The sequence below is a fragment of the Enhydra lutris genome, unplaced genomic scaffold (genome assembly GCF_002288905.1).
Source record: "Enhydra lutris kenyoni isolate GAN:26980312 unplaced genomic scaffold, ASM228890v2 scaffoldscaffold10, whole genome shotgun sequence".
NCBI lineage: Eukaryota > Metazoa > Chordata > Mammalia > Carnivora > Mustelidae > Enhydra > Enhydra lutris.
This window is the reverse complement of record NW_019154094.1, coordinates 5,610,563-5,635,513: the sequence shown is the minus strand read 5'-3', so window position 1 is coordinate 5,635,513 and position 24,951 is coordinate 5,610,563. Positions and strand designations below refer to the sequence as shown.

The window sequence follows — 24,951 nt, the reverse complement described above, 5'->3', positions numbered from 1 at the left end:
CCCCCCCCCGCTGAGCAGAGTAGACATATAGGTCAGGTAGTCCCTGCAGCAAACCAAGTTCTGGGGACCCCGAGTCAGGGGGCCCTGCCGGGATTCTTGCTTGCCCAAGAGACTCAGAGACTCCCTCCCACCCTTTCCCCTGTCTCGGGGCAGTGGAGGACTGGGCAGTGGCATTCAGCCCGGGGCTTATCACCGCATCTTCAGGGTGAGTCAGACTCTGGGTGCCTGCCCTGCCCCTGAGTGCCCTCGGAGCACAGCACCTGTCGTCACCGCACCCGACAGGAAGTCCCTCCACCCGACGGAGGGCTGCTCTGGCTCTGAGGATGGGCGCAGGGTGAGATTGTGCAACCTGCCAGGTTGGCCCTCAGCGGCATCAGTCCCTTCCTGTCCCCCTCGCCCCCTTCCTGTGCCTATCTCGCCTTGACTTTTCCCCACCCTGGGCCCAAGTCAACCGGAAAGGCTCAAGCTGGGGCTGGTTTCCCCTCTTCTCAAGGGACTAGGTTTGGGGCCTTATTCTTTCTTGGACTATTGAGCAGAAGGGCCTTACCATGAACACCTCCCCAGGCATCCCCAGAGCTAATGAGGCCTGTTGGGCTGGCCATCGGAAAGGGTTTCTGTACCTGCGAGTCCTCTTGGGTCTCCAGCTGCTTCAGTTATGGGCTCGTGATAGGGGGACCTAGATCACAGATTGGAATGTCTCTCTATGAACCCTTTCCTGCTTCCTTCTTTCTCTTCTGGAAGGAAGAACTCTAGGCAGCAACTCCTCTTGGGATGAGAGAGGGGCTCGTTCCTTGTCCCCTCAGCTCGAGAGCTCCTCCTTCAGCACTGCTGCTGTTGGCAGTTCCCAGCCCTCATTTACTCTGAACCAGCAGCTGCTGGGACAGGTGCAGCCCAGGAGTGCACCATCTCACCTGGCTTCTGGTCTCCCCATCGTCTCCCACGACTCCCCTTCCAGCCTGCCACAGAGCCCTTTGAGAGTGTGGGCCTTGGCCCGGCTAAGTCCACCCACAGCCCTGGAGGAAGGCCTTGTCAGCCCCCTCCAGCCTTGACCTCCCCCAGTCCTGGCTGAGCCAGCCATGTGGGATGGCCCCGCAGGTCTGGACAGTGCCCTTACTCTGCCCTCATGGCTTTCCCAGGCAGTTACCATTCTTCAGCTGCTTGGAAACCTCTCATTGGACATGCAGAGCTGAGTTTTAGGGTTACCTCCTTCTCTGATAACACCTGTCCCTTTCCAGTTCCCTAGGTATACAGACACGGAATAAAGTCTTCCTTACCATGCAGAGTTACGGTTTCTGAGTCTGTTCCTTTGAGTAGAATTGAGATTCTTGAGGATAGCATTCTTGTTTCCTTTATCTTTGTGCCCAGGGCTGCTGACCCAGCACACAAAGGGGAGCAGTTACAAGAGAAGAGGGACCCCAGTCTTTGCCTGGATGGGGATGGCAGAAGGAGGAGAGGCAGCAACTTCCCTTCTCCCCCCACTTTTCTGCATTTCTGGTGGTTGATTGAGTTTCTGTTGGGGTTCAGGCAGCAAATGTGGATTGAGGTGCTCCTCCCATTCCCTGCAGCGGTGCTCAGTTCATGAGGGCTTCTTCTGGGAGGGGACTGGGGAGCAAACACATTGTTAAAATACCAAGTCTAGAAGGTCCCAGAACTGATGAACCTCCAGCTGTTATTTTTTTAAGTAAGCTCTGCGCCCAATGTGGGACTTGAACTCATGACCCTGAGATTAGGAGTTGCACTCTCTGCTATATGGGGACTGAGCCAGCCAGGTGCTCCTCCAGCTGGTCTAATAGAGAAAGAGAAAAGGCAGAGGTTGTCAGCGTCAATGGATATCATTACAGATCCTACAGACGTTGAAGAGAATAAATAAGAGACTATTGTAAACCGTTTTATGCCAATCCATTCAGTAACTTAGGTGAAATGGACACTCCTTGAAACATGCAAATTAATGAGACTGACACGGGAAGAAATAGAAAATCTATAGAGCCCCATATCTAAACTCTCACAAAGAAAACTTTGGGTCAAGATGGCTTCACTGAAGTCTTATCATAGATTTAAGGAAGAAGTAATACCGATCTTGCACAACCCTTATTTTATTTGCAGAAATATGGTTTCTTGGCAGAAGGATTTCAAACAGTATGAAACAGCTCCGTTGGTCTCTGTTTGGGGGTGGGGCTGTTCTGAGGCCCCTTAAGTCTTGCATCAGAGACCCCTTCCCCCTGCAGGCTGTGGGAGGCATTTCCAGGAACAGGCAAGAGGACCCTAGTCCAGGATGTGGCTTTCCTGACCTCCGCCACCACTGTTTCCAAGAGTTTGGCTCTTCTGGAGTTGGTGGAAAGAGTAGTTAAATTAGCAGACGGTTGATGACGGTTGTCTAGTCCAGGCCAGGAGGAGCTCCAGGAGATGCCCCCATACCTGAGGAAGATATGAAGGACTTGGGGGAGGCCTGGATAGGAACAGGAATGACTACATGCCCTGGCCCAGAGGAGTGACTCGCATATTGTTGGGGAACCTCAGGAGGCTGCCTGGAGGAGGTGGCTTTTGAGCTGACCTCCAGAATTGGTCAGAGGGTGGGTTCTCTTAGGGGTTATGAGAGTGGGCATGTCAGGATTTGAGAGACAGTGGCTGTAGGGGCAGGGTGTTCTGGACAGGGGCGAGTGTGAGTGGGCTGTAGGGCGAGTGTTGGGGCCTTATGAGGCTGCTCCTGGAGGAGAATGGCTGTTGTCCTGAGAGCCTGGGGAGCCAGCAAGAACTTGGAGCAGAGGAGTGGTGTGATACGACCCGCATCTGGGACAAATGGGAAAGTGGAGACAGACTTCGGGGAGGTGGAAGAGGAAAAGCAGGGAAGTGCCCCAGGAAGCTGTGTTCTCCGGCGTAGTGGGGCAGCAGACTGGCAGGCTGGCATGGTTGGGAGGCAGGGGGAGAGAGAGCTGTGGGCTGGGTTGCACAGGTGCCTGTGGCGGCAGCGTGGGAGAAGGCAAGGACCAGAGAACAGAGACTGGGAAAGAGGGAGAAAGGTGGGAGATTTGGGGAAGGGTGTGTGTGGGGAGGGGTTAAGCAGTGAGTCAGATTTAACTGTCTTGGGGTAGATGGGGTGTCTCCAGATTTCGGGGGGATGCTGTGCCCCTCAGGCCCCGCCTGCCCTTGGAGGGTGCACGCCACGGCCTGAACCTGGACTTGGGCTGGCTGTAGCCAGTTCAGAGTCAGGGCTGAACCAGGGCTGAACCTGAACGGCATGGGGAGCAGGAGAGAGGTGGCTGGGGTCCGAGATATTTTTAGAAACTGAGTGCCCCTCTTCCACTATCTCTCATTTGTCTCTGTGGTGAGAACACAGGGCCAGGGTCAGAAAGACTTTGATCCAGGCCTCAGCCGCCAGGGACAGGCTCTGTGTCCTCAGGCGAATCTTTTCCCTTTCCCTGATGGCCATGCGCCAGGCTCCCCGTGCGTTGAACTGAAGACTTGGGAGACAGCCCCTGGGGGCCCTTTGAGTCTCTTAGGCTGGGGTGGGCCGTGAGGGTCGTCTCTACCTCCTGCCACCATCCCAGGTAATGAATGCCCTGCCTGGGGACCGAGGCCAGGATCACCCAGAAGCTGTTTCCCTGCTCACGAACGCTCGCTGTCCCGAGTTGCTGTGGAGTGTGAAGATGGGAGCGCACCTCGAGCTCGCATTTCTGCGGCCTTTTGCAGGTTACCCTGCTCCTGCCCCACACGCGTCTCTGTTCTTCCTCCAGCAGCCCAGGCCGGGGCCGTCCTTAACCTCATGCTGCGGGCAGTTAATGGTGCAGCCCACCCACTGGACAGCTGGGCATTTTTTAAAAATGTCACAGAGATGGGTGCATGTTTTCTCATTCATTAATGAATAACCAGCCTGAGCCACGGCACTTGAGTATCTCTGGGACTCCAGGACTGTGGTGGTCACGGCGACTGCGGAGAAGGGGCACAGTGTTTGCCGAGGACTGGTTCCCAGAGGCCGGTCCCGTCGTCCCCACCCTCCTCTGCCAGCTGGTCCAGGTTAACCGAGCCCCACGGAAAGATACCTTCCCGTGGGGTTGCCCACCAGCCCGCACGGGAAAAAGCTGAGCCTTTTTTCTCTGCCCTTCCGTCTCTGTCTTTACTCACCAGGGGGAGGCAGGCTGTTGGGGAGTCTGCTCATGGGCAGTTGGAAAGGAACTTTTTTTTTTTTTTTTTTTGACTGTTCAGGCTTACGGGTTGCTTAATCTGCTGGCATTTCATCAGGCCCCCACAGCCCTGGAGGCCACACAGAGAACCCTAGCTTGTTTCTCATTTAAGAATTTGTACTTTGCGGGCACCTGGGTGGCTCAGTCGGTTAAGTGTCTGCTTTGTAGTCAGGTCATGATGCCAGGGTCCTGGGATTGAGCCCCACGTCAGGCTCCCTGCTCAGTGGGAACTGGTTTCTTCCTCTTTCTCTCTGCCTGCCTCTCTGCCTACTTTGTGTACTCTCTTTCTCTCTGTCAAATAAATAAATAAAATCTTAAAAAAAAAAAAAATCTGTCCTCTGTCCTCCGTTCCCTCTTCGGCCATCGCTATCCGAGAGCCTCTCTGCCCAGGGCTTGCTTGTCCAGCGAGGTGGCCAGGCTCTTAGGAAAGGTCCTTCTGCCAACAGCTCCCCCAGCCTTTCCTCTGGCTCCTACTGCCTTACTTAGGACACTGGCCAGAGCCCTCTGTGACCAGCATTTACCTTCCCCAAGGCCTGCTTCTCCAGCCACCTGGATGTTCTGCACAGCACACCCTCCTATGCTCCAGCTGCGCCCCCGTCCAGGAAGCCTGTCCTACTCCAGTCACCCCCACATTCTGCCCATCCCTCCCCACCCCACCCTGCAGAACCACATCGACCTCTCATGTGGCTGCGGTCACTCGTTCCGCTTCTTCATCTCTGAGACTAGGCTGCTCGGGGCTGAAAGGGCAAGGCCTTATCTTGATCCATGCACATCATAAAGACGTTTCTCTGGGCCAAAAGCCTCCAGGCTGGTTTCCGGGCTCTCCTTCCCTGTAAGCGTGAGGCCGAGGAATGGTGGGGTCTTGTTGTTCTCAGGTCTCCGTGGCGATCACTGTTGGGAAGGGATTCATGGAGCAGATGCCGCTCTCAGGGAGGCAGCTGTCAGCGGCACAAGCAAAGTTCAAGGAGAGCTAGCACAGCACACGTAGATGTTTCGCTTAAAATTTATATGTCTGTTCTAGCTCTTTTCTTTTCTAAATTTTTATTTAAATTCCATTTAGGTAACATATATTGTATTATTAGTTGCAGGGGTAGAATTTAGTGATTCGTCAGTTGCCTAAAACACCCAGTGCACATTACATCCCATGCCATCCTTAAAGCCCCTCACCCAGTTACCCCGTCCCCCACCCACCTCCCCTCTAGCAGCCTTCAGTTCGTTTCCTAGAGCTAAGAGTCTCTCATGTTGGGGCATCTGGGTGGCTCAGTTGGTTAAGCAACTGCCTTTGGCTCAGGTCATGATCCCGGGGTCCTGGGATCAAGCCCCGCATTAGGCTCCCTCCTCCTTTGGGGAACCTGCTTCTCCCTGTCCCTCTGCCAGCTGCTCCCCTTGCTTGTGCTCTCTCTCTGTCAAATAAATATTGTTTTGGCGGGGGGGGAGGGGCGCCTGGGTGGCTCAGTGGGTTGAGCCCTCTGCCTTCGGCTCGGGTCATGATCCCGGGGTCCTGGGATCGAGCCCCACGTTGGGCTCTCTGCTCAGTGGGGAGCCTGCTTCCTCCTCTCTCTCTGCCTGCCTCTCTGCCTACTTGTGATCTCTGCCTGTCAAATAAAAAATAAATAAAATCTTTAAAAATATATATATTCTTTTTTTTTTTAAGTTTCTTATGGTGTGTCTCCCTCTCTGATTTTCTTATTTTATTTCTTCTTTCCTGTCCACTATGTTCATCTGTTTTGTTTCTTAAATTCCACATAGGAGTGAAATCATGGTATTTGTCTTTTTCTATTGGGCTTATTTTTCTTAGCATAATACTCTCTAGTTCCATCTAGTTCCATTTTGCAAATGGTAAATTTTTTTTTAGCCCCCCCCCTTTTTTTGGTAACTTCTGCACCCAACATGAAGTCTATACCCCAAGATCAGGAGTTGTGTGCTCCTCCAGCCAAGCCTGCCAGGCACCCCCCTAGCTCTTGCTTACATCAAAGCTGCCTCCTTATGGCAGTGCCTTACTGATGTCTCAGAACGCTGTTCCAGAGGGATGGTCAAAGGCACGCTGCTGCCAGTAATGAAGTGCACGGTGACACCCCCCCCCCAACTGGAGGGCCAGTCCTGGCAGGCACGGGGACCCTGGAGTGCCCCAGCACGTGCACTGAGAACAGGGTCGTGCATTTGAGCACAGACCTGGGCGCACACCCTGCATGTCCGTCTGTGCCCAGGGCCAGTCTGATCTTACGGAGTTAGGGAGAAAGCCCAGGGAGACACTTGCTTCTGTAGCTGGAAGCTGCATGATGCTGTCCTCTGTTGTGGCCCCTGGTGTCCCCAGAGAATGAGTACGCTGTGTCAGGTTTGAGACTGACCAGGAGACGGGGCGGGGGGAACGGCAAGAGGAAGGCCAAAAAAAAAAAAGCCAAAACAACAACAAAAAAAGAAGACATTTTTCCCATAAAAACTTGACACTAGTTCTCCTTCCCTTCCATCCCCTGAATACACAGCAGGAGTCTTATTCTAAGCCTGGTTGTAGTTGGAGTTAGTTACCCCTTAAGGTAAGGAAATAGTTGTTCCTGGAGGAACACCAGTCTGCTGGCCTGGAAGGGAGCCCTGGAGGCCCAAGCTCTTGCCCCACCCTGGCCGCTGGTGACTGCCCTTCCCAGCTCCACTGCCTTTCTCAGTTCAGCAGACAGCTCCCTCCAGACCCACCCCGGGGGTCGCCAGCCACCTGCATTTCTCACCACTCAAACCTAGCTCCTCCTGCATGTGTTCTGTGGGGGTCACCGTGTGCCCGGTCCGGGCTGGGGTCACTGGTTGCTAAGTTTTGTGGGCGGTGGGGGGGGCAGGGGAGGAGTTGAAGGCTGGGCAGTGAGGCTCCGGTGCTGTGTGCCACTCGGGGGCTCTCGGGGGGGCTGCAACACCAAGCTGCTTCTTGCCAGGGTGAGAGGCTGCTGAGCCTCTCGGGAGCGCAGGGCAGAGCTCAGTCCCTGTACCAGTCCCATACTTGCCCAGCTCCCTGGGCATCAAGGACTGGGGAAGAGTGCCCATCTGAGCAAGAGGTTTTCTCCCTTCCTTTGCAGGACAAGGAGGACGGGGAGCCCAAAACCAAGCAGCTCAGAGAAGGGGAGGAGGAAGGCGAGAAGCACAGGTGAGGCCCGTGTGCAGCTCCATGTCATCCCACCTCGTCACTGACAGTCTCTACCACTGTGCCCTGCGCCCCCCCTGCCCCCCCCCCCGCTCCCCACCACCCCTTGGCTGCCTTGCTCGCCCTTCCCCCCAGTCGGAGGCTTTGCTCCCTTTCCCCCACTGGCCAGCCGGCTTTTACGTGGCCACCGGCAGATTCTTCCCAACCCTCGTTAAGGTTTCTCTCTCCTCTCCAGACCACAGGCCTGGCGTGTTCCCCAGCACCTGCAGAATCAGGTCCAAACCGTGCCTGGCGTGTTCGCTTTGCCGGGGCTACCCGGCCTCATCCAGCCCCTTCCGGTTCCCTGTAACCCCTCTGGCCCTTCAGTGTCTCCTGAAGGTGCCCTCTGTGTGTGCTGTTCTCCCAGCCTGGGTTCCTTGTCCACACCTTCCTCTCCCCTCCACCTTCCACGGGTCAGTTTTCCTGTGGAGCTCAGCTCAGGGGCTGCTTTGCCTCAAAAGTACCTTTGAAACATCGGCAAATCCGCAGTGTGGGGCGGGCAGGAGCTGGTTGGTCTTCATGAGCTGGGGAGAGCCTTCCTGCCCGCCCAGCACTTCCATGCCAGAGTTCCGGGCTCTCGGGCCCTCCCTCCCATGCCCAGCCTTGAACTCGGGCCACAAGGCCAGCGGGGGAGCTGTGCTTGGGATCAGACTTGGTCTCTGAATGGACAGGTCACCTTGATGTCTTCTGTCCTGAGCAGTTTCCTTAAGGCCCAGGGCTTGAGGGCGTCTGCTTGCGTCGGGTAGTGGATATTGATGTCTGAAGAAAACTTCCCCGGGCAGGCTGTGCTTTGAGGGGGGATAGCCAGAGGGGGGGGGCCCTCCCCGGAGGAGGGAGCAGAACTTCCTGATGCCATGGCCTTATGTTGACCTTACCAGTGTGAGGGGAACCTCCCCGGGGGCGGGCCCCTCATCTGGAGCTGATCTCAAACCAGACGGGGCGTCTTCATCCCCCAGGGTATGTGTGTGTGTGCACTTGTGTGACTTGCAAGTTTACAGAGGGGGTTCATACTGCCCTCACAGGCAGCCCCAGAGGGTCCTTGCCCCCTCAGTTGTTCATCAGAGATGGGAACGGCTCTGTGCTGAGAGGTGGGTGGTGCTGGGACCCCGCCACCTTAGGTGCTGGGCTCTGTGCTTCCCTGTTGGGTCTGGCCCCTCCACCAGCACCTCAGGGGCCCCTCACTGGTGCCCAAGATGATGGCTGCGTCCTTGCTCTTTTGCCAGGTGACCTCACATGTGTGGTTTGGGGGTGCATACCTGCACGGTTTCCCCGTTCTCTGGGACCTGCTAGGGGAACCTGTGGTTTTCTGCTGCTTTGTTCTTACTTAGGTTCTCAGTTGATCGCTGGCTAGAGCCTAGAGTCCTGATTTCTGGGCTGTCTTCGCTTTGCTGGGATGTTGGTACTCATCCCCCTCCTCCCGGATGAGAAAGAGAAGGGTCAGTGGTGAGCAGGGTCATACCTCAGAACACTTGATTGTTGAGTCGTATGATTGAATCTCGAACATGGTGTCGACGGACGGAAGAGCAGGCTTCGGAACTGAGAACAGACAGGGCAGGAACATTCATATGAAATTCAGAAACCCACACGATGATAGAGGTGTTACTCGTTCCGCAAGTCCTGACTTGATTGCTTTTCTGATTTGGCCTGGGAGGCGGCTGTGGACAAAACACCGCCCCTGCCCTCATGGGGCACATGTTCTCTGGAGGGGGACAGATTGGGAAGAGGGCAGTGGAATGGAAGCCATGGAAATGGGGCCATGCTCATGGACGTGCACCTGCTCCCACCCTCAGGTTAGCTGCTGGGAAGCCAGGAGGAAACCGGATTAGGGAAAGGCTTTCACCAGCCACAATACACCATTCCTTTAACAAAAAGGCAGGGCGAGGGGGGGCCAGGAACAAACCTGTCTCAAAAAACGGCAGTGTTGCTTTTGTTGAGGAAGAGAGTACAAGTGTGGTGTTATTCTCTATTTCTGTGTGCCTGAGAGATTTCATCACAAAAACAGTGTGAAAAGAAAGGGCTGCAGGGCCCCAGGTTCCTGTGCTGGAGCTCTGGGTAAGAGAGCCCTAGTTCACCTTCTAGGCCTTAGTGAGTCATTTGTGGCAAAGCCTGAGACCCCCTCTGAAGTCCCTTCTTAAGCCTGCGGGGGCTGGACAGGTGGGGGCCGGTAGGGGAGGCAGGAAGACCCACTCAGAGCTGCCCAGAGACCATACCTGTGGGACACTCAATTGAGTTCTACTTCCATCCTGTTCTCCCACTTTTCTGATGCTGCCTTCTATAAGGCAGGGTGTGTGGGGGACAGGTCTGGCCTGGGAATCAGGAACATGGCTTCTGTGTTGGTCCCTCTGCTGCTCAGTCACTGCCTTGCTTGTCAGGAAGCCCTGCCTGAGCCAGGCATGGAGCTGTGCCTGAATTTGTAACCCCCCCAGGAAAAGTGGACTCTCCTGACTTGAACAGGCTTAGAGCAAAGGGGCCACCCAGGTTATTCCGGAGGGCAGGGCAGGGCAGGGCAGAGCTTTAGTCCCTGTACCAAGTGGCCAGACCCCTGTGGGTTTAAGCCCAGACTGCAGGGTCTGAGGTGTGTCCGTGGGCTTTCCAGGAAGAGCCTGAGGCCGTAGAATCTGGGTCTGTCCTAGGCAAGAGGGGACCTTTCTCCTCATCGGTACCCCAAATCTGGAAAGGGACTCCCAGCAGGATGCTTATGGCTTGGGAGCGCGCATTACAGAGCCCCTAGGTCACAGCCCCTGCCATGGCCCTCACTGCCAGTGGGGAGAAGGGGCCACCTTCCAGCTGCACCGAAGACGGGGGCGGGGTCGGGGATGATCTCAGAAGCCGGTTAGCAGTGAGCATCTTTGCTTCCTTGGCTCCTGGGAGGTAAGAACAGTCTGCTTCGGTCCAGGTCGGCCCTCGCTGAGCCCAGGTGCCAGATGGGCACCTCTGTGGGCACCAGCCCTTCTGAAGTGTCCTGAGAGGAACGCAGGGCCCACTCTGGGCTGCCTTCAGCCAGGGGCAGCAGGACAAGGCCTTACGGAGAACATTCCTCTTGCATTGGGTCTGGAATCTTAGTGGGTAGGACTTGGGCAGAGAAGGCTCAGAGGCATGAACCAGCAGGGTGGAAGGGTGAGTGGGGTAACCTCTTGTTGGGGAGGCAGGACAGACACCCTCTGACCTATGGCTTGGAAAGCCCAGTGCAGGCTTCATACAGGTCCCTAGAGCAGGGAGGGAGGGTTAACATGGTGGCCCCGTAGGTGCTGCACAGGCTTATGGGGGCCGCCCGTGTCTCCGGCTGGTGATGAACTTCCAGATGGACTTCCCGGACGTTCATCATGTGCTTCTGGTTACACAGACAAGACTGAGCAAAGTAAGAAAAATTGAGACTGTTCTTTGTGCGGCAGCAGGGCCCCAAAACTGTAGAAACCAGGCAGATGGAGGGAGCTTGGGGCTTGGGAGCAGCTCCAGGTGGGAGGCCAGGCCCGCCAGGTACTAGCCTTCTGGCCCTGGCCAGTCCCGTTGCCTCAGTGAGCCTCACCCGAGTATCTACAGCAGAAAGAGGGGGAGCACAATAGCGCTCGCTTCTCTGATGAGCGCAACAAATGCCATCACTTTCTGTCTGGCTCATGTTGGGCTCTGGGCAGAAAGAAGTCACTTTGAGGCTCTCCTGAGAGAGCTGAGGGACTCCAGACACGTGGAGAAGGCAGAACTCTCACACAGGCTGTGGTCACTTGGCAAATGCGGCAGTGGTTGGGGAGACAGCAAGGGGGCGGGTGGATGAGAGAAGAAGTAAGGCTGAGAAATGAATCGTTCAGGTCCTTCATGGGACACACTCCCCCCACCCCCCGATACAGCTGAGCTTCAGCGAAGCCGTTGTGTGCCATCATTTGGCAGGTGCTGTGTGGGGCTGGGGCAGGAGGCCAAGGAAACGGGAGCACCCAGCAGGATCGGAGGCAGGCACCCCAGGGACCTCACTCCTTGCCTGCTAGACTAGAGAATCACCCCTCTTTCTCTCTGCCTGGGCTCTCGCCTGTTTGCCTAAGGACACTTCTCAGAATCTTAGGCTCTTCCGGTTCCTTTGCCTTTCCTTATAAACTTTAGAATTGGCTTGTTAATATCTATTTTTTAAAAAGCTTGCTAGGATTTTGATTGGAATTGCATGGAATCTGTAGATTCATTATGTCTTCTTAAAATCTGTATGACTCTCTCCAGGATAAATCCTGCCCTGTCCCCATACAAGCAAATCCCCACTGGGGTGGGGAGTCAGTCCCTTGAAGGTAGACCAGCCCAAGCCAGGCCCTGTGGGAAGGGGAGTCGTGTTTGCCTTCCCAGAAGGCCTCTGCTTGTTGTCTGGGCTGGAACCGCTCTCTTCCAGCCACCCTCCCTGTAGCTAACTCTGAGGGGTGTCCCAGACTCCTCTCTCTCTCTCTTTTTTAAAAAATATTTTATTTATTTATTTGACAGAGAGATCACAAGCAGGCAGAGAGAGGGGAGGAAGCAGGCTCCCCGCTGAGCAGAGAGCCCGATGCGGGGCTCGATTCCAGGACCCTGGGATCATGACTTGAGCTGAAGGCAGAGGCTTAACCTACTGAGCCACCCAGGCGCCCCTGAGACTCGTGTCTTAACACAGCCCCTTGCTTATGGCCTTGGTAAGACAGGACCCGGCAGCCCTGGAAAACTGGCCCACTGAGAGGGGCTTTTCTGTCAGCTTTTATGTTTTTTTTAAAGCCTTGGTCACTTCCTCCTGAGGGCAAGTCAGCTGATCCGTGTGCCACAGTTGGGTGTCTGGGGGAGGGTTTTAGCGGAGAGTCACGGCCACCCTGGCAGCGGGGAGGAGGGGGAGGTGCTGCACACCCTAGCGGGCGCGGGGCAGGAGAGCGTGTCTTGTTGCGTTCCTGAACAAGCAAGCCTCAAACCCTCAGCTCCCCGCCGCCAGCTCCTCCCTTCTCCTCCGGATCAAGGTGTGCCCCCAGCTGGAGCAGTCACCACGCCGGGACAGTCGCTCACTCCTGACTGGGTGTCACAGACTGCTACCGCAGAAACTGGGCCCCAAGCCCTCGTTCTTCAGGATGGAAAACCAGTTCTGCAGCTCCGTGTGGAGAGAGGTCCCACCCTGCTGAGGCCCGGCCCGGGCCTGGCCCAGTGCCCGAACCCTGCAGGCTGGCAAGTGTCAGGCCTTCTCCTCTGCGAGCTGGGGCTCTGGGACAGTGTCTTGTGCTTGCACAGCCATGATGTCACATTGATCCCACTCTCGTGGTGATCTCGGGGTGGCTCTCACCCACTCCTCCTGAGTCACCTCCATGTGCTCTGGGCCCGGTCCGTTGCAGTGGGATGGACTGTGGCTCCGTGGGTCACCCTGCTTCTCCTGGCCCTGCCACTCAGGAGTAGGCCCTGGGTCGAGGGACAGTGAATCAGGAAGAGGACTGGTGTAAGAAGGAGGTGTTCACCATTCAAGCAGGCCAGTCGCTTCCCTTCCATGCAGGGGAACCGGGGAGGGTGGCTGGGTCCTTTCTGCCTGGGAAGAAGCCCTGATCTTGTCTGTCGTGATCATCAGGGCTTCCGAAGCTCTTCTCATGAAATTCCCCTCCCTGTTCCGGGAGCAGGTGTGGTCCGACTGCGAGGTGAAGAAACCTCACTTCATGCAGGTGAAGCGACTTGCCCATGATCTCCCAGCTGAGCAGAAGGGGTCCAGTGCTGGGAGTCATCCCCAGCCCCTCTGCCTGCAAGCTCCCAGGGCCCTGCCTGTTCTGTTCTGCCGCCTTCACCCTTCGCGCCTCTCCCAGGTGCGGAGGCACGGGGGGCCTTTGGCCCCTGTGCGCTCGTGGCTTGTGGCTGGGGCCGGTGGGGCGGGCATCAGGGAGGCTGGGCAGCGGTGTGGTGAGAAGAGAAGGTTTCAACTGGGGCTTACAGCCCGGGGCAGCCCCGTGGGGTTGAGCACCATCTACCTCCCCAGTGTGGCCTGTGGGACAGGTGGGGCCCAGGAGGGTGGGAGGCAGTGGGCTGTGCAGGCTCCCTCCCCCCTGCCCCCCCACTGCCATCTGTCCCCAGACAGCCAGTGTGGCCAGTTCAGGTCTCATCCTGTGTGCCCTTTGGGATTTGGCTCGGCTGCCCAGACCTTTGCCGTCTCCTCTTTTAAGATTTGAATTGATACTTAAAGTACTGAATTATAGATTCCTGCTGTTTGTGACCTTTTTCCACACACTGTGTTCTGATCATCTTTTGATAAATACACTTCTTCGAACTCAGTGGCTGCTTATTATTTTTGGAGGGAGTATTGCTCATCGTTTCTTCTTCAGTCCTTGATTTTCGGTACATCGTCTGTTTCTAGTACTTCAAATGCCCGTCAGCTGTGCATTTTCAGGTCAGATGGGTATGGAGCCCAGCCTGGAAGTCTAGGGAACGTGTCCTGGGCCCTCCAGAGTCTTGGGTGTCAGTGGGTACGGACCACACGAACCAGATTTGGGAGCTCGAGCAAGACACAGGGGCCTGAATTAACTTGTGCTTGGCCCTGGGTACAGCCTTGGCCAGCTGCTGGCTGTTCCGAACCATCAGGGACTGGACACCTGGTACCCTTGGTGGGCCTTGGAGCTGACACAGTGGGGTGAACTTGGGTGGGGCTTCTCACCCCTGCCCAGCCCTGGTGCTTTTGGCCACCCTGTTTTTAAGACAAGGCCTGACTGCCTTTCTATTCTAGATTTCTAAAACCCCTTCTTCTTCTAACGCCTGTGACCCACTGTGATATCAGGGGCTGAGGGAGGGTCCTGGAGGCTGGGAAGCTAGGAGGATGGGATCTGGGGAGGGAGGAGGAGTTTCAAGAATGGTGCTGTGGGCCATGCTCCGGAGAGTGAGAAGATGCGGGAATGGCCAGCATGATTTTTTTTTTCCTTCAAAAACACTGAGGGCCCGGAGCGCAGGCTAACCCAGCTGCAGACCTGGGCAGGACTCCTGGGTGTGCTGTCAGCTGGCCTTTCCTCTTCCACGTGACTGCCAGTCCCTAAGGAACTTGGTGAGGGGGGCTGGGGTCCACCTCGAGGCCAGACACCTGGGCTGGGATTCTGGCTCTGGCTTCTCCCGCCCTCTGAGGCTCTTGGGCACATCCATGAGTCTCTCTGTGGACTGTTTTCCACATCTGGGAAGTATCGGTAACCGCCTGATGTTGAAGGGCAGTCCTGAGAGGCAGCACGTGGAGGGTGTTCCCGTGGAGAAGGAAGCATCGTCCTATCCATCTCGGCCTGCGCTTTGGGGTGGGGGCTGGACATCAAGGGCGGGAGGATATGGGAGCTCCCACCCCTTTCCCTGAAGCCCTCGGACGAGTCTTTGGCCAGGAGTCACATGAGAGGCTTTGTCCGTGGGATGTGGCCCCGTCCAGCACGTGGTCTGTTCTTGTGCCACACTTTCTCTGTCAGGATGGGAGGCCTGGGGCGGGTTGGCTGGCTGGGTAGGAGGAGGGGCGCTTTGACTGCCCTCTGTCTGTACCTGTCCCCATAGTGTGGCCAGCGTTGCCCTTTGGGAGAACAGCCGGAGTACAGTGTCTTCTGCCCATGAGTGGGGAAGCCACTGGGCTCTTTCAAAGTTTCATTTACTATCAGACCAACCATCAAGTTTCCAGAATTAAACTGCTGAGCAACCACCAAACAAGAAATCGCTACAGTCCATCTGTTTCCAGTGTCCGTGTTCCATACCAACCTTGTACTTTACTTCTAGGGAAGTTTCCGGGTGTTCTGATGACACTGTCCTGAGCTCACCATACCCCCTGCCCCCTGCTCCCATCGTGGCCACTGTCTGGGCGGGGTGCTTGCAGTGTCCTCTGGGAGACTCCGCCAGAAGAGAGCCCAGAAATGTCTGCCTGGGGATGTTACAGATGATGCTACCAGAAGCATTTCTGTGTGGAACATTCGGTTTTGTTTGACCCTGTTTTGGTACTATTTCTATGGTATAATTTCCCCAGAGCAGGCTTATCAGGTCATGGGGTTTGAACACTCTATAATCTGTCTGGAAGGAAGTGACCACCAGCCTCCGGAGCACTTGTGAACCGTTTGGGACAGTTGCTTGTCACCTTGTTTTCATGGGCCTCAGGGGTCTGGCCTCTGGTAGCCACAAACCAGGCCTTGTCTACATTAGACATGGGGGTGAGCGTGCGTGTGCAGAGCCCAAAGCACACAGAAGATTGTTGGGTGTGTGTGTGTGTGTCCGTCCATCCCTGAAAGAGGCCCATGGCTCCGGACCCTGGATGTGCAAGCTGAAAGCCGTCTGTGGTCAGAGCTACTGTCTTCAGCCAGGGCTGGCCTCCAGGACCTCCCAGGCCTGTCTTGGGCTTGGCCTGCCCTGTGTTCAGCTACTGGGAGGAGAGCTTCAAGACCCTCCCCACCTTTCTCTGGTTCTGGAGGAGCCTGTGTTGGCAGGAGAGACCTAGATAGCTGGGTGGGGTGGGCTGTGTTCTTAGGGCCCAGGGCAGGAGCTGAGGGCGAAGGGGTGAGACAAGGGTCTGGTGTCCCCGAGTGTAAGGTTGGGAGCACGGATAAGGGCAAAGTAGGCGAGGGCTAAGAACCCTCCATGAGCAGCAGGCTTTCTCTGAGACCTGTTTGCCAGTGAAAGGGTTGGACCTTCCAGATCATCTGGAAACCTCCTTTAATGTGGACATTCTAGAACTCTGCTCCTGGGCAGAGTTTCATATTTTACAGAGAATACCAACTTTCTCCTCCCCCCTCTCTTGAGGGACATCTGTGGGAGGTGATTTCCCCAGAATCTCCCTGGCCAGCCCACGCCCAGGGTCCCCGCAGCTGGCCTTGAGGGAGACCTCACAGTGGTCACTGATCCTGCTCAGGCTCTTGCTAGGTCTCCTCAGATAGCCGGGGAGGGAGTGGAAGAGAGGAGATAGAAACAGGTATTTCCCCTGTTTAAGGAGACTCCGTAGGATCTGAACGTGGGTATCACTGCTGCTTTGCTTACAAACACAGCAGAAGGCCCTGAGGAGTTGGCTGCCCTGGCCTGGCCACATTCCTGCCCTTTGTGAATCTCCTGGGCACAAATTCTCTGCTTCCAGGATTGTCTTCACAAGTACTATAAGGCCCAGAGAGCCCCAGGCCACCCACCACATGCCCTCCCTGAATTCCTCTGTGGAGTGGAGACAAGTGTGAGTTGGCAGTGGAGTGCTGGGGCTGACTTTCTGGGAGCTTGTGGGGCAGGGTGTGCAGGACAGCCATGAAAGGGCCACGTGCATGGGGTGTGCGGGCTGCTGCAGAGAGGGGAGGGCCAAGGGGAGGCACAGGAGAGGAGTCGTCTGCTCTGTCTTGGGATGGATGGCAATCTTTGGGCTGCCCAGTATGCCATCTGATTGAGTTAGGTCTTGAAGCCCAAGGGCAGGAAAGTGTAGCAGACTGGGGTGGCAGTGACCCAGGGGACATTTGATTGGAAAGTAGGCTGTGGGGACCAATGGGGAATGAGGTCAGGACTGTGTGAAGAGGCTGAGCCTTGTTTAGGGGACACAGGGGGCACTGGATCAGAGAGGTGAAAATGGGGGTACCCAGATGGCTTCTGTGTCTGCGCCCACTCTGTAGGAGAGATAGGCTCAGCTCAGACCATGGCTGCCCATATGGAGGGACCTGGGGGTGGCCCAGGGCATTTGCACCGGGCTGACTCAGTCAGTAGAGCATCCGACTCTTGATCTCAGGGTCATGAGTTCAAGTCCCATGTTGGATATGGAGCCTAATTAAAAAAAAAAAAAATCCATACCATTTCTCATGCAGCCAGTCGTCCCCAATGCTGCATTTTCGATCCCAGGAGTCCTTATGAGTATTTTGTACAGTCAGTATTCTTTTAGATTTCCCTGCATATTTACTCTGTCTCATGCATTTCATTTCTTCTGCAATTCCTTCTACATTCCTTCTGCAACTGACTGAAGGAAATGGTTTTCCTTCAGTCAAAAGCACTCCCCTTAGTATTTCTTGACAGATTCCCTGACGGCCAGTTTTGCTAGTTTTTCTTTGAAGGCTTTTTTTTTTTTTTTTAAGATTTATTTGTTTATCTGAGAGAGAGTGCGCAAGCACCGAGGAGGGCAGAGGGAGAGGGTAAGAGAATCCCAAGCAGATTTCCCACTGAATATAGAGCCTGATGGCAGGCTCGATCCCACGACCCTGAGATCATGACCTGAGCCGAAGTCAAGAGTCAGATACTTACCCAACTGAGCCACCCAGGTGCCCCTTTTTGAAGGCTAGTTTATCTCAATGTATCACTCTGGTGCAGCATTCTCATGACTCCTGGCCTTGGCCATGTATCACTCCATTGTCTTACGGTTTCCATTGTTTCTGTCGAGGAGTCAGCTGTTCGTCTTAGGTTTTCCTTTGAAGGCCGTGTGTCTACCTAATTTAAGAATTTATCTTCGGCGTTGAGTAGTTTGATAATGATTTGCCTGACTGTGCTCTTCTTTGGAGTTCCCAGTGTTTCTTTTATCTGTGTGTGGCTCAGCTCGATGTTTTCCACTTATTTTGTGAAATTTTCAGTTATTATCTCTTTAAATATTGCTCCTGGGCTTCTCATTACATGTTATGTTAGCTCTTTCCGCCACGTCCTATGAGTCTCTCCTGTTCTTTTTTGTATTTCCCAACATTTTTTCCTCTATGCCTTGGTCTGGATATTTTCTGACTTACCTTGTGGTTCCCTAATCCCCCCTTCGTTGTTCTAAGCTCTAGTGGAACCCATTTATTGAGCTCTTTTAGCTTTGGTTAGATTTCCAGTTGTAGAATTCCCATTTGATTAATTTTTACAGTTTCACATTCTCTGCTGCAGTTCTCCATTGTGTGAGAGGCCTTCCCGAACTTTCATTAATTTCAGTTTTGTATTTCATTTCTAATCATTTTAATGTCTGGATCTCCTTTGGGTGTATCTCTGGCATCTTTATTTATTTTTCTCATGGCTTTGGTAGAATCCTGGATGTTGTGTATGAAAAGTCCTGGGGATAATTTGGGGTTCCGAATCATTTATTTTCTTCCAGAGATGTATTCCAGCTTCTGGCAGGTGGTTTGGTTACGGATGCCCTCACTCACCCTCTCAGGACTTAGGAAGAGGCTTCCTTCCTCGCACTGATGCAAACTTCTGTCTCTTCAGCCCATGGGTTGGAGGGAAGCTCTGCTTGGGGTCTCTGCTTTTTAGCCTCTGCATGTAAGTGGGTGCTTTAAGGGAGAAGAGGTGTCCAGGGTCAGCCTCACCTGTTGCACTGCCCCCCCTCTCTGTGATCGCAGCCCCTCCGATCCTGGTTGCCCAGTTACTTGTCCAAGGCTAACGAATGGATTTTTTTTTAAAGATTTTATATATTTATTTGACAGAGAGAGATCATAAGTAGGCAGAGAGAGAAGGGGAAGTAGGCACCCTGCTGAGCAGCAAGGCCAATGCAGGGCTTGATCCCAGGACTCTGAGATCATGACCTGAGCTGAAGGCAGAGGTTTAACCCACTGAGCCACCCAGGCGCCCCTGTTGTTACTGTTTAAAGATTTTATTTATTTATTTATTTGAAAGAGAGAGCATGAGCAGGGGGAGGGGCAAAGGGAGAGCAGGCTCCCCACTGAGCAAGGAGCCCTATATGGGACTCGATCCCAGGACTCTGGGATCATGACCTGAGCCGAAGGCAGACACTTAACAGACCAAGCTACCCAGGTGCCCCTGTTGTCAGGTTTTTCAAGTTGTTTGCAGAAGCAGGCGGTTAAACCTTGGTCCCGTGTTGGAAAGACCAGGCCCTGAGCAGAACCCATTGCCCCCATGACCTGCCCCTGAGGCTCTTGTCCCGTGTCAGTGATAGGCATAGGGGAGGGCTAGTTAGTTGGGGATTAGTGAGAGGCAGTCTCTTCATTAGGTCTCACAGAGTCAAGCAAGGAGGGCTCGGACCTAGCTTGCCACAGCTGGGCAGTATCAAATTTGCTATTTACTGATGTGGAAACTGAGGCCCAGATGGGACAGTCCCACAGTGACGGGGACCCATGTGTCCATGACTCCAGGACCCTTACTCAGCTCCAGGGGCGCAGGGGGCAGCAGGAAGTGGGGCTGCTGCGGGACATGGGGGTGCTGGGTGGCCAGCCCCCTGGCCGTGCTGCTCTTTCCTGTTGTGCTGCCTCTCCCTGTCCCCCTGCCATGTCCTCCCTGTTCCAGTGTCTTCTGAAGCCTGAGCAGCGAGGGGCCGGGGTGTGGGCACTCGCTTTTGCCGTGAGCCCCGGCAGTTCCCAGTGGCCTCCCCTCTTGCCTGCTGATTTCTCACACAGCCCTGGAGCTGGTTTCTGAGAGTGATAGGGGTTTTCTTTCTCACTAACCCCTGCAGTCTTCTGCCCACACCCAGTTTCTCTTCCGCTTCTCTCCCCACCCTGTTGTGAACGAAAGTACCTCCACCAAATCACTCGCGGCTTTCTCTCCTGGTGCCTCTGTGGCATTTGCCAGTGGGCCCAAGGGAGCCATTAGCAGGTAGAGGACAGGGTGGGTTTCCCCACTCCATAGAGGAGGCAGCCTGGGGGAGTGGGCGGCAGGTTTTCTGCATGCAGGCCATGCCGGCACTGCCCCTCGGGGCCCTGGCAGAGAAGGGCACTGGTGGGGCTGGTGAATTAGGGGATGATTGGCATCAGAGAGCTCCCCAACTCAGACCACTGCCGCTTGCTAAGTGTATGGCCACAGACACCTGCTGCCTCGGCTCTAGAAAATCTTGCTGCGCAGGGACGTGAGTGGCCATTTTGCCCGGCATAGGCATAGGTGACGGACGGTGGGAGCCCTCCTGCTGGGGAGACAGGCCCTATCCTGGAGGTCTAGGACTTCAGAGGGGCCGGCAGTCCTTGAGGGGCTCAGAAGAGGTAGTGAGGAAGGAGGACCCCCAGCCCAAGCTTCCCCGGCTGGTGTGTCAGGGTCACTTCTGCTTCCTCAGGGCTGAAATGGTCTGGCCCACAGTCTCTGGTTTTTATTAAGCAGCAGCCCCCAGGAACTGCTCTGCCACCCTGTGGGCTTGGCCAGGGCTGCTTCTGCAGGCAAGCTTCTGGGTGGGGGCGTGGGGTGGATGAGCTGCTGAGCCAGGGCGGCAAGTCCGTGGTGTGGCCCACCCTGCCCGAGGGGACTGGCCAGGCAGGCCCACTGTGTGATCCTGGTCCCCGCGTGGCTCCTCTGCTGTCACAGAGCTCTTAGGGTCCTTCCAGGAGCACTTTAAGGAGCTCTTGCGACCTTGGGGCTGGGCTGTTCTCCTGGCTGTCCTGGTGGGCCTGGCTCTTCAGCCTCACACACCGTTGTTCCTGTCCTCCGCCCTTGCTGCCTGCCCCTAGCACAGGTGCACCCTTGCCACCAAGACCTGAGTTCTGCTTCAGCAGCTCCCAACCTCAGAGGCTCTGAGGAGGAGGCCAGGCTTGGAGAACCCGGTGACCACTGGCTTTTCTCCCTTAGGAGAAACTCAGTCCAGGAGCTCTGGCCCTGACTCCAAGTCAGACGCTGCAGCTACTGCCGTGGGACATCATGACAGTGGTGCAGCCTCTCGGACCCTCAGGTCCCCTAACTGTCAAATGGAGCTCCTCCGGGACGGGTGGCCCGTGAATGCTCCCCAAGACTCCTTGGCCCCAGCTCTGGGCGAGGACAGAGTGGCCTGCCCAGCTGCTACCTGGCAGGGGATGGGACCGAGGTTCAGAGAACGGGGGCCTGTCCCCATGAGTCTTCTGTTCCTGTGCTTTCCCTCTTCACCAGGCTGTCTCCCAAGAGACTCCAGCATGTGTGGCTTCCTCACAGTCTGATTCCCGTGAGGAATCTGATTCCTCAGGGTCTGATTCACGGCCTTGGAGGTGACCGAGGTGGCCACGCCCTCCGCTGCATCGCTGCCTGTTGTCTGCTCTCATAGGGAACTCAGGCTGCGGAACTATGTCCCCGAGGATGAGGACCTGAAGAGGAGGCGGGTGCCCCCGGCCAAGCCAGTCGCAGGTAGGTGGGCTGCGTCGCTCCACCTCTGCTCTGAGACGCCCCTGGATGCCTCCGCCTCGGCAGGTGTCATGTTCCCTTGGGAAATAACCAGCAGCGCCAGGGCTGAAGTCGGGCTTCTAGGAGCCTCCGGCCCCATCTCACAGCTGTGGGGCTGTAACCCATGTTGAGCGACAGCAGAGGCACTCAGGGCACCGGAGGGCCTTCCGGGGACCTGCGAGGGAAGAAGCCACGTCTCCTGGGAGGACCTCTGGGCTGAGGGACGGAAGTGGCCCTGGGGCCCTGGGACGGCAAGGGCAGCGGGAAGGGTGGGGTGGGTCCTGTGGGCACCTGGGGGTCCGAGTGAGACCCCGAAGAAGAGCAGAGTGTTCAGGCGCTCAGAGGGCTGTGGGCAGACGCCCACCGGGCGCAGAGAAGGGGAGAGGCGTTCATGCTGGGAGGCGAGGGTCCAGCCCCGAGGCCGCCCTTCTCCCGCGGTGTGGGGAGCGGCTCAATGCCAGGAGCTCGTGGGAGGGCTGCACACTGGAGATGCCGGGCATCTCCTAGCCCGGGGGTCCCTAGCCCTGTGTTTAGCCTTTGTGTTACCAGTTTTGAATTCTCCAAGTTATAAATGAGTAATTGTTTATCTTGAAAATAGTAAAGTGTTGCCCCTTCAGTCACAGCCCAGTCTGGTTCCCCATGTTGTTTGCCCCGAGATTCACATGCTTTCCAGGTGATTTGCTTCATGGTGTGGGCCGCACTGTGAGGGGGACAGTAAGGCCGGACAAGGGAGGGGGCGGGGAGTGGTCCCATGCCACTGGGTCAGCACCTGTGGCTGGAGGGAAGTAAGGCAGGGCTGCGGGGCCAGGAGGCAGCACGTGGCCACAGTGATGGGGGTCGGAGGAAGCTCCTGGAGCCCAGACTTGTCATTAGGGCTCCTGGTCTCTGTCCCCAGGGGCCAAGGCCCTCCTGGTCTCATCACCGATAGGCCCTGTGCGTGGTCAGCCACGGGGCGTAGCTGGGAGGTGCGTGAGGACAGCTGTTCCCCAGGTCACACATATCCAAGTGGGATGGGAAGAAAAGACACCTGGGTCCCGGCCAGTCCAGGGCACCCAGAGGACACTCTCAGAGCCCAGGAGCCCCTTTAGAGTACGGGAAAGCTGGTCCTCATGGTTCTTCACAAAACTGTCTGTGGAAATACGCAGGCAGTGCTTGCATTTCCCAGCAGGGGAGAGTACCAGCCCAGCGTTCTGGCTGGAAGTCTGCCCCGGCTGGAGGTCTGCGCGCTGTCTTTTCTAGCGGTCCAGTTCTGCGGGCCCTCCTTCACCCCAGGATTGCTTTCATCCTGGGAACCCCAAGCCCTTCCTCCAGGGCTGCCTTTGCAGTCTTAGTCTCTGGAGGTTGGGAGCCCCGCGAGAGGGCCAAGAAAGCCCAGGGTCTCCACGGGTGGGTCCCCGCCTGCACCCTCTCCCCTTCCCCGGGCTGCAGGGTGCGCCCCATTGAATGGCGGCACCTTTCCGACCGGCCTATGTGGTTGTCTTGCGCCCTCTAGTGGAAGAGAAGGTGAAGGAGCAACTGGAGGCCGCCAAGCCTGAGCCCATCATTGAGGAAGTGGTGAGCGTCCTGAGTGCTCCGGGAACCCACTGGGGGCCCTCCTCTGCTCCCTCTCCCTGCCCCATGCTCTCCTCTCTTTTGCTTTGTTTATTCTGTCTTTCCACTTCTGTATTCCCTTTCCACCCCACTTTTCCCTGACCCTCTCCTCCCTCCCTCCCTTGTTCCCCGCTTTCTACCTCTGTGCCCTGGGGCTGGGCCCCTCCAGTCCTGACATGTGTCTGCTTCCTCCCCAGGACCTGGCCAACCTCGCGCCCCGGAAGCCTGACTGGTGAGCGCTGCCATGTAGGACTAGCGTGGACTGACTGGCCACTCGTGCTGGGCACAGCCCTCTGGCTGGGCCTCTCCCGCCCTCAAAGCAGGGAGATGGACAGTGTGGACACGCAGCTACATGAGCTAACAACTGCCCGCAGAACCTCCTGGCAGGACATAAAGGGAGAGTGAGAGGGAGGCCTGTGGGGGCGACACCTGGAGGGCGGGAAGGGGAGAGGGAGCAGCAGCCGTCCCCTCTAGAAGTCCCTTCTGCTAGGGCGAGGATCCGGCCCACCTCAGAGAGTTGCATTTGAGCAAGGCCAGCCGTGGCCCTCACGGAGCCACATGATGGAGGCAAGGTGATGGGAAGGGCAGATGTCAATTTCTGTCCCAGTTTGCCTCCGCCTGGCCTGGTTCTGCTAGGGCCTCAGTTTCCTCTCCTGTGAAAGGGGACTGCGTGTCCTTCCCCAGTGCCCCTGTGACCAGGCTGCTACAGAGGGTGAGAGAGGGCTGCGTGGCCTGGGGCTTGTGTTCTGCTTGACCTTGGGCCAGAGTGGCGGGCCGCATCCCTCGTACCCGCGATCCTGTGACAGGCACGGCCCCACTGAAGGTGTTCTCATTTGTTGAAACAAAAGCATGGGGCGTGCGTCCTAGGAATCCCAGAGTGGGGAGAGTAGGCTGTGTGCGCGCTTCTGGAAGCCCCTGCTGGCGAGAGTGAGCATGTGGCTGGAGGAGGAGCAGGACCCACAGTGAGACCAAACCAAGAGGGCCACCCTGAGCAGCCATCCACCCTTGCACACCTTGACTCGGGCCCATGGCCGGTGGGTCTGCAGCACCAGCTGCTGCCTCAGCGGGCCAGGGCCTGTTGGCCGATGCCGGGTTTGGGAGAGCACACAGACGGAGAGGGGAAGGTCCTGGCTGCCTCCCCAGGGTAGTCTCCTCAGGCAGCTGAGTGTGATTCCTACCACCACAGGGGCTTTGGGAGGGGAAGGTCCCAAGGCCACACCAAGCCAGCTCTCACCTTCCGGCCTCCTCGCACCTGCCTGCTACAGGGACCTCAAGAGAGACGTAGCTAAAAAGCTGGAGAAGCTAGAAAAGCGGACCCAGAGGGCCATTGCCGAGCTGATCCGTAAGTACAGGGCCTAGCAAGGTGGGGTCCCTGCCCTCTGGGTGGTGGCCCAAGCACAGGGCCCCTCCCCACTGCTTCTATCATCCATCCAGGTGAGAGGCTAAAAGGCCAGGAGGACAGCCTCGCCTCTGCAGTGGATGCTACGACGGAGCAAGAGGCCTGCGACTCCGACTGAGGCACGCCTTATCCCCCCCACCCCCACCATCATGCCTGTCCTATGGGCGGGTGGCCTTGGGCAAGGGTGGGGGCTGGGCTTACTGTTACCTCCTATTTGGCTCCAGAACTACACTGCCCCACCAGCCAGAAACCCTTGCCTGGGGTGAGGTCAGCTCCTTGTCTCCTGAGTGGTCCTCACCATGCCGAGAGGGGCAGAGCCAACAGCAACCCCATGGGCTTGCTGTGTCTGTACATATTTGTGTAATTGGAAGTTTCTTTTATCCCTAGAAATAGAAGCAATCAGACGCTTATGTGTGGCAGAAACTTATTATATATTTTTTGGGTCCCTGGGGCACTGTGGGTTTGGGCCCCCAGACAGGGCGGCTGTGAGCTGAAGCTTCACACGAGGAAGCCCTGTGTTGGACCAGGCATGTCGAGGCTGGAGGAGTGCAGAAGGCCCAGACCCCACCTTTTGAGTCTGGGTCCTGGTCCAGTCAGGCGGTCATGTCAAAACCTGTGGGTGACAGGGAGAGTCTGAGAGGCTTCTCTAAGCCCTCCCACAGGCCTGGGCC

General features: G+C 56.4%; 1 protein-coding gene across 4 annotated transcripts in view; it reads left to right on the top strand.

The window, feature by feature from the left end:
- The window catches only part of LOC111144030 (coiled-coil domain containing 12), a 53,139-nt gene that overhangs the window by 26,036 nt on the left and 2,152 nt on the right, over positions 1-24,951 (top strand). Inside the window, exons 2-7 of one of the 4 annotated variants that reach the window (XM_022498099.1) lie at positions 7,238-7,305; positions 21,176-21,255; positions 22,784-22,845; positions 23,079-23,113; positions 24,147-24,223; positions 24,316-24,690. In XM_022498099.1, the coding sequence (XP_022353807.1) occupies positions 7,238-7,305; positions 21,176-21,255; positions 22,784-22,845; positions 23,079-23,113; positions 24,147-24,223; positions 24,316-24,398 (405 nt within the window). In that variant the 3' untranslated portion in view covers positions 24,399-24,690. Of the gene's footprint in view, positions 1-7,237; positions 7,306-19,781; positions 20,024-21,175; positions 21,256-22,783; positions 22,846-23,078; positions 23,114-24,067; positions 24,224-24,315; positions 24,691-24,951 lie in introns of those variants that run through there. The other 3 variants (XM_022498098.1, XM_022498097.1, XM_022498100.1) reach the window with 3 other exon arrangements.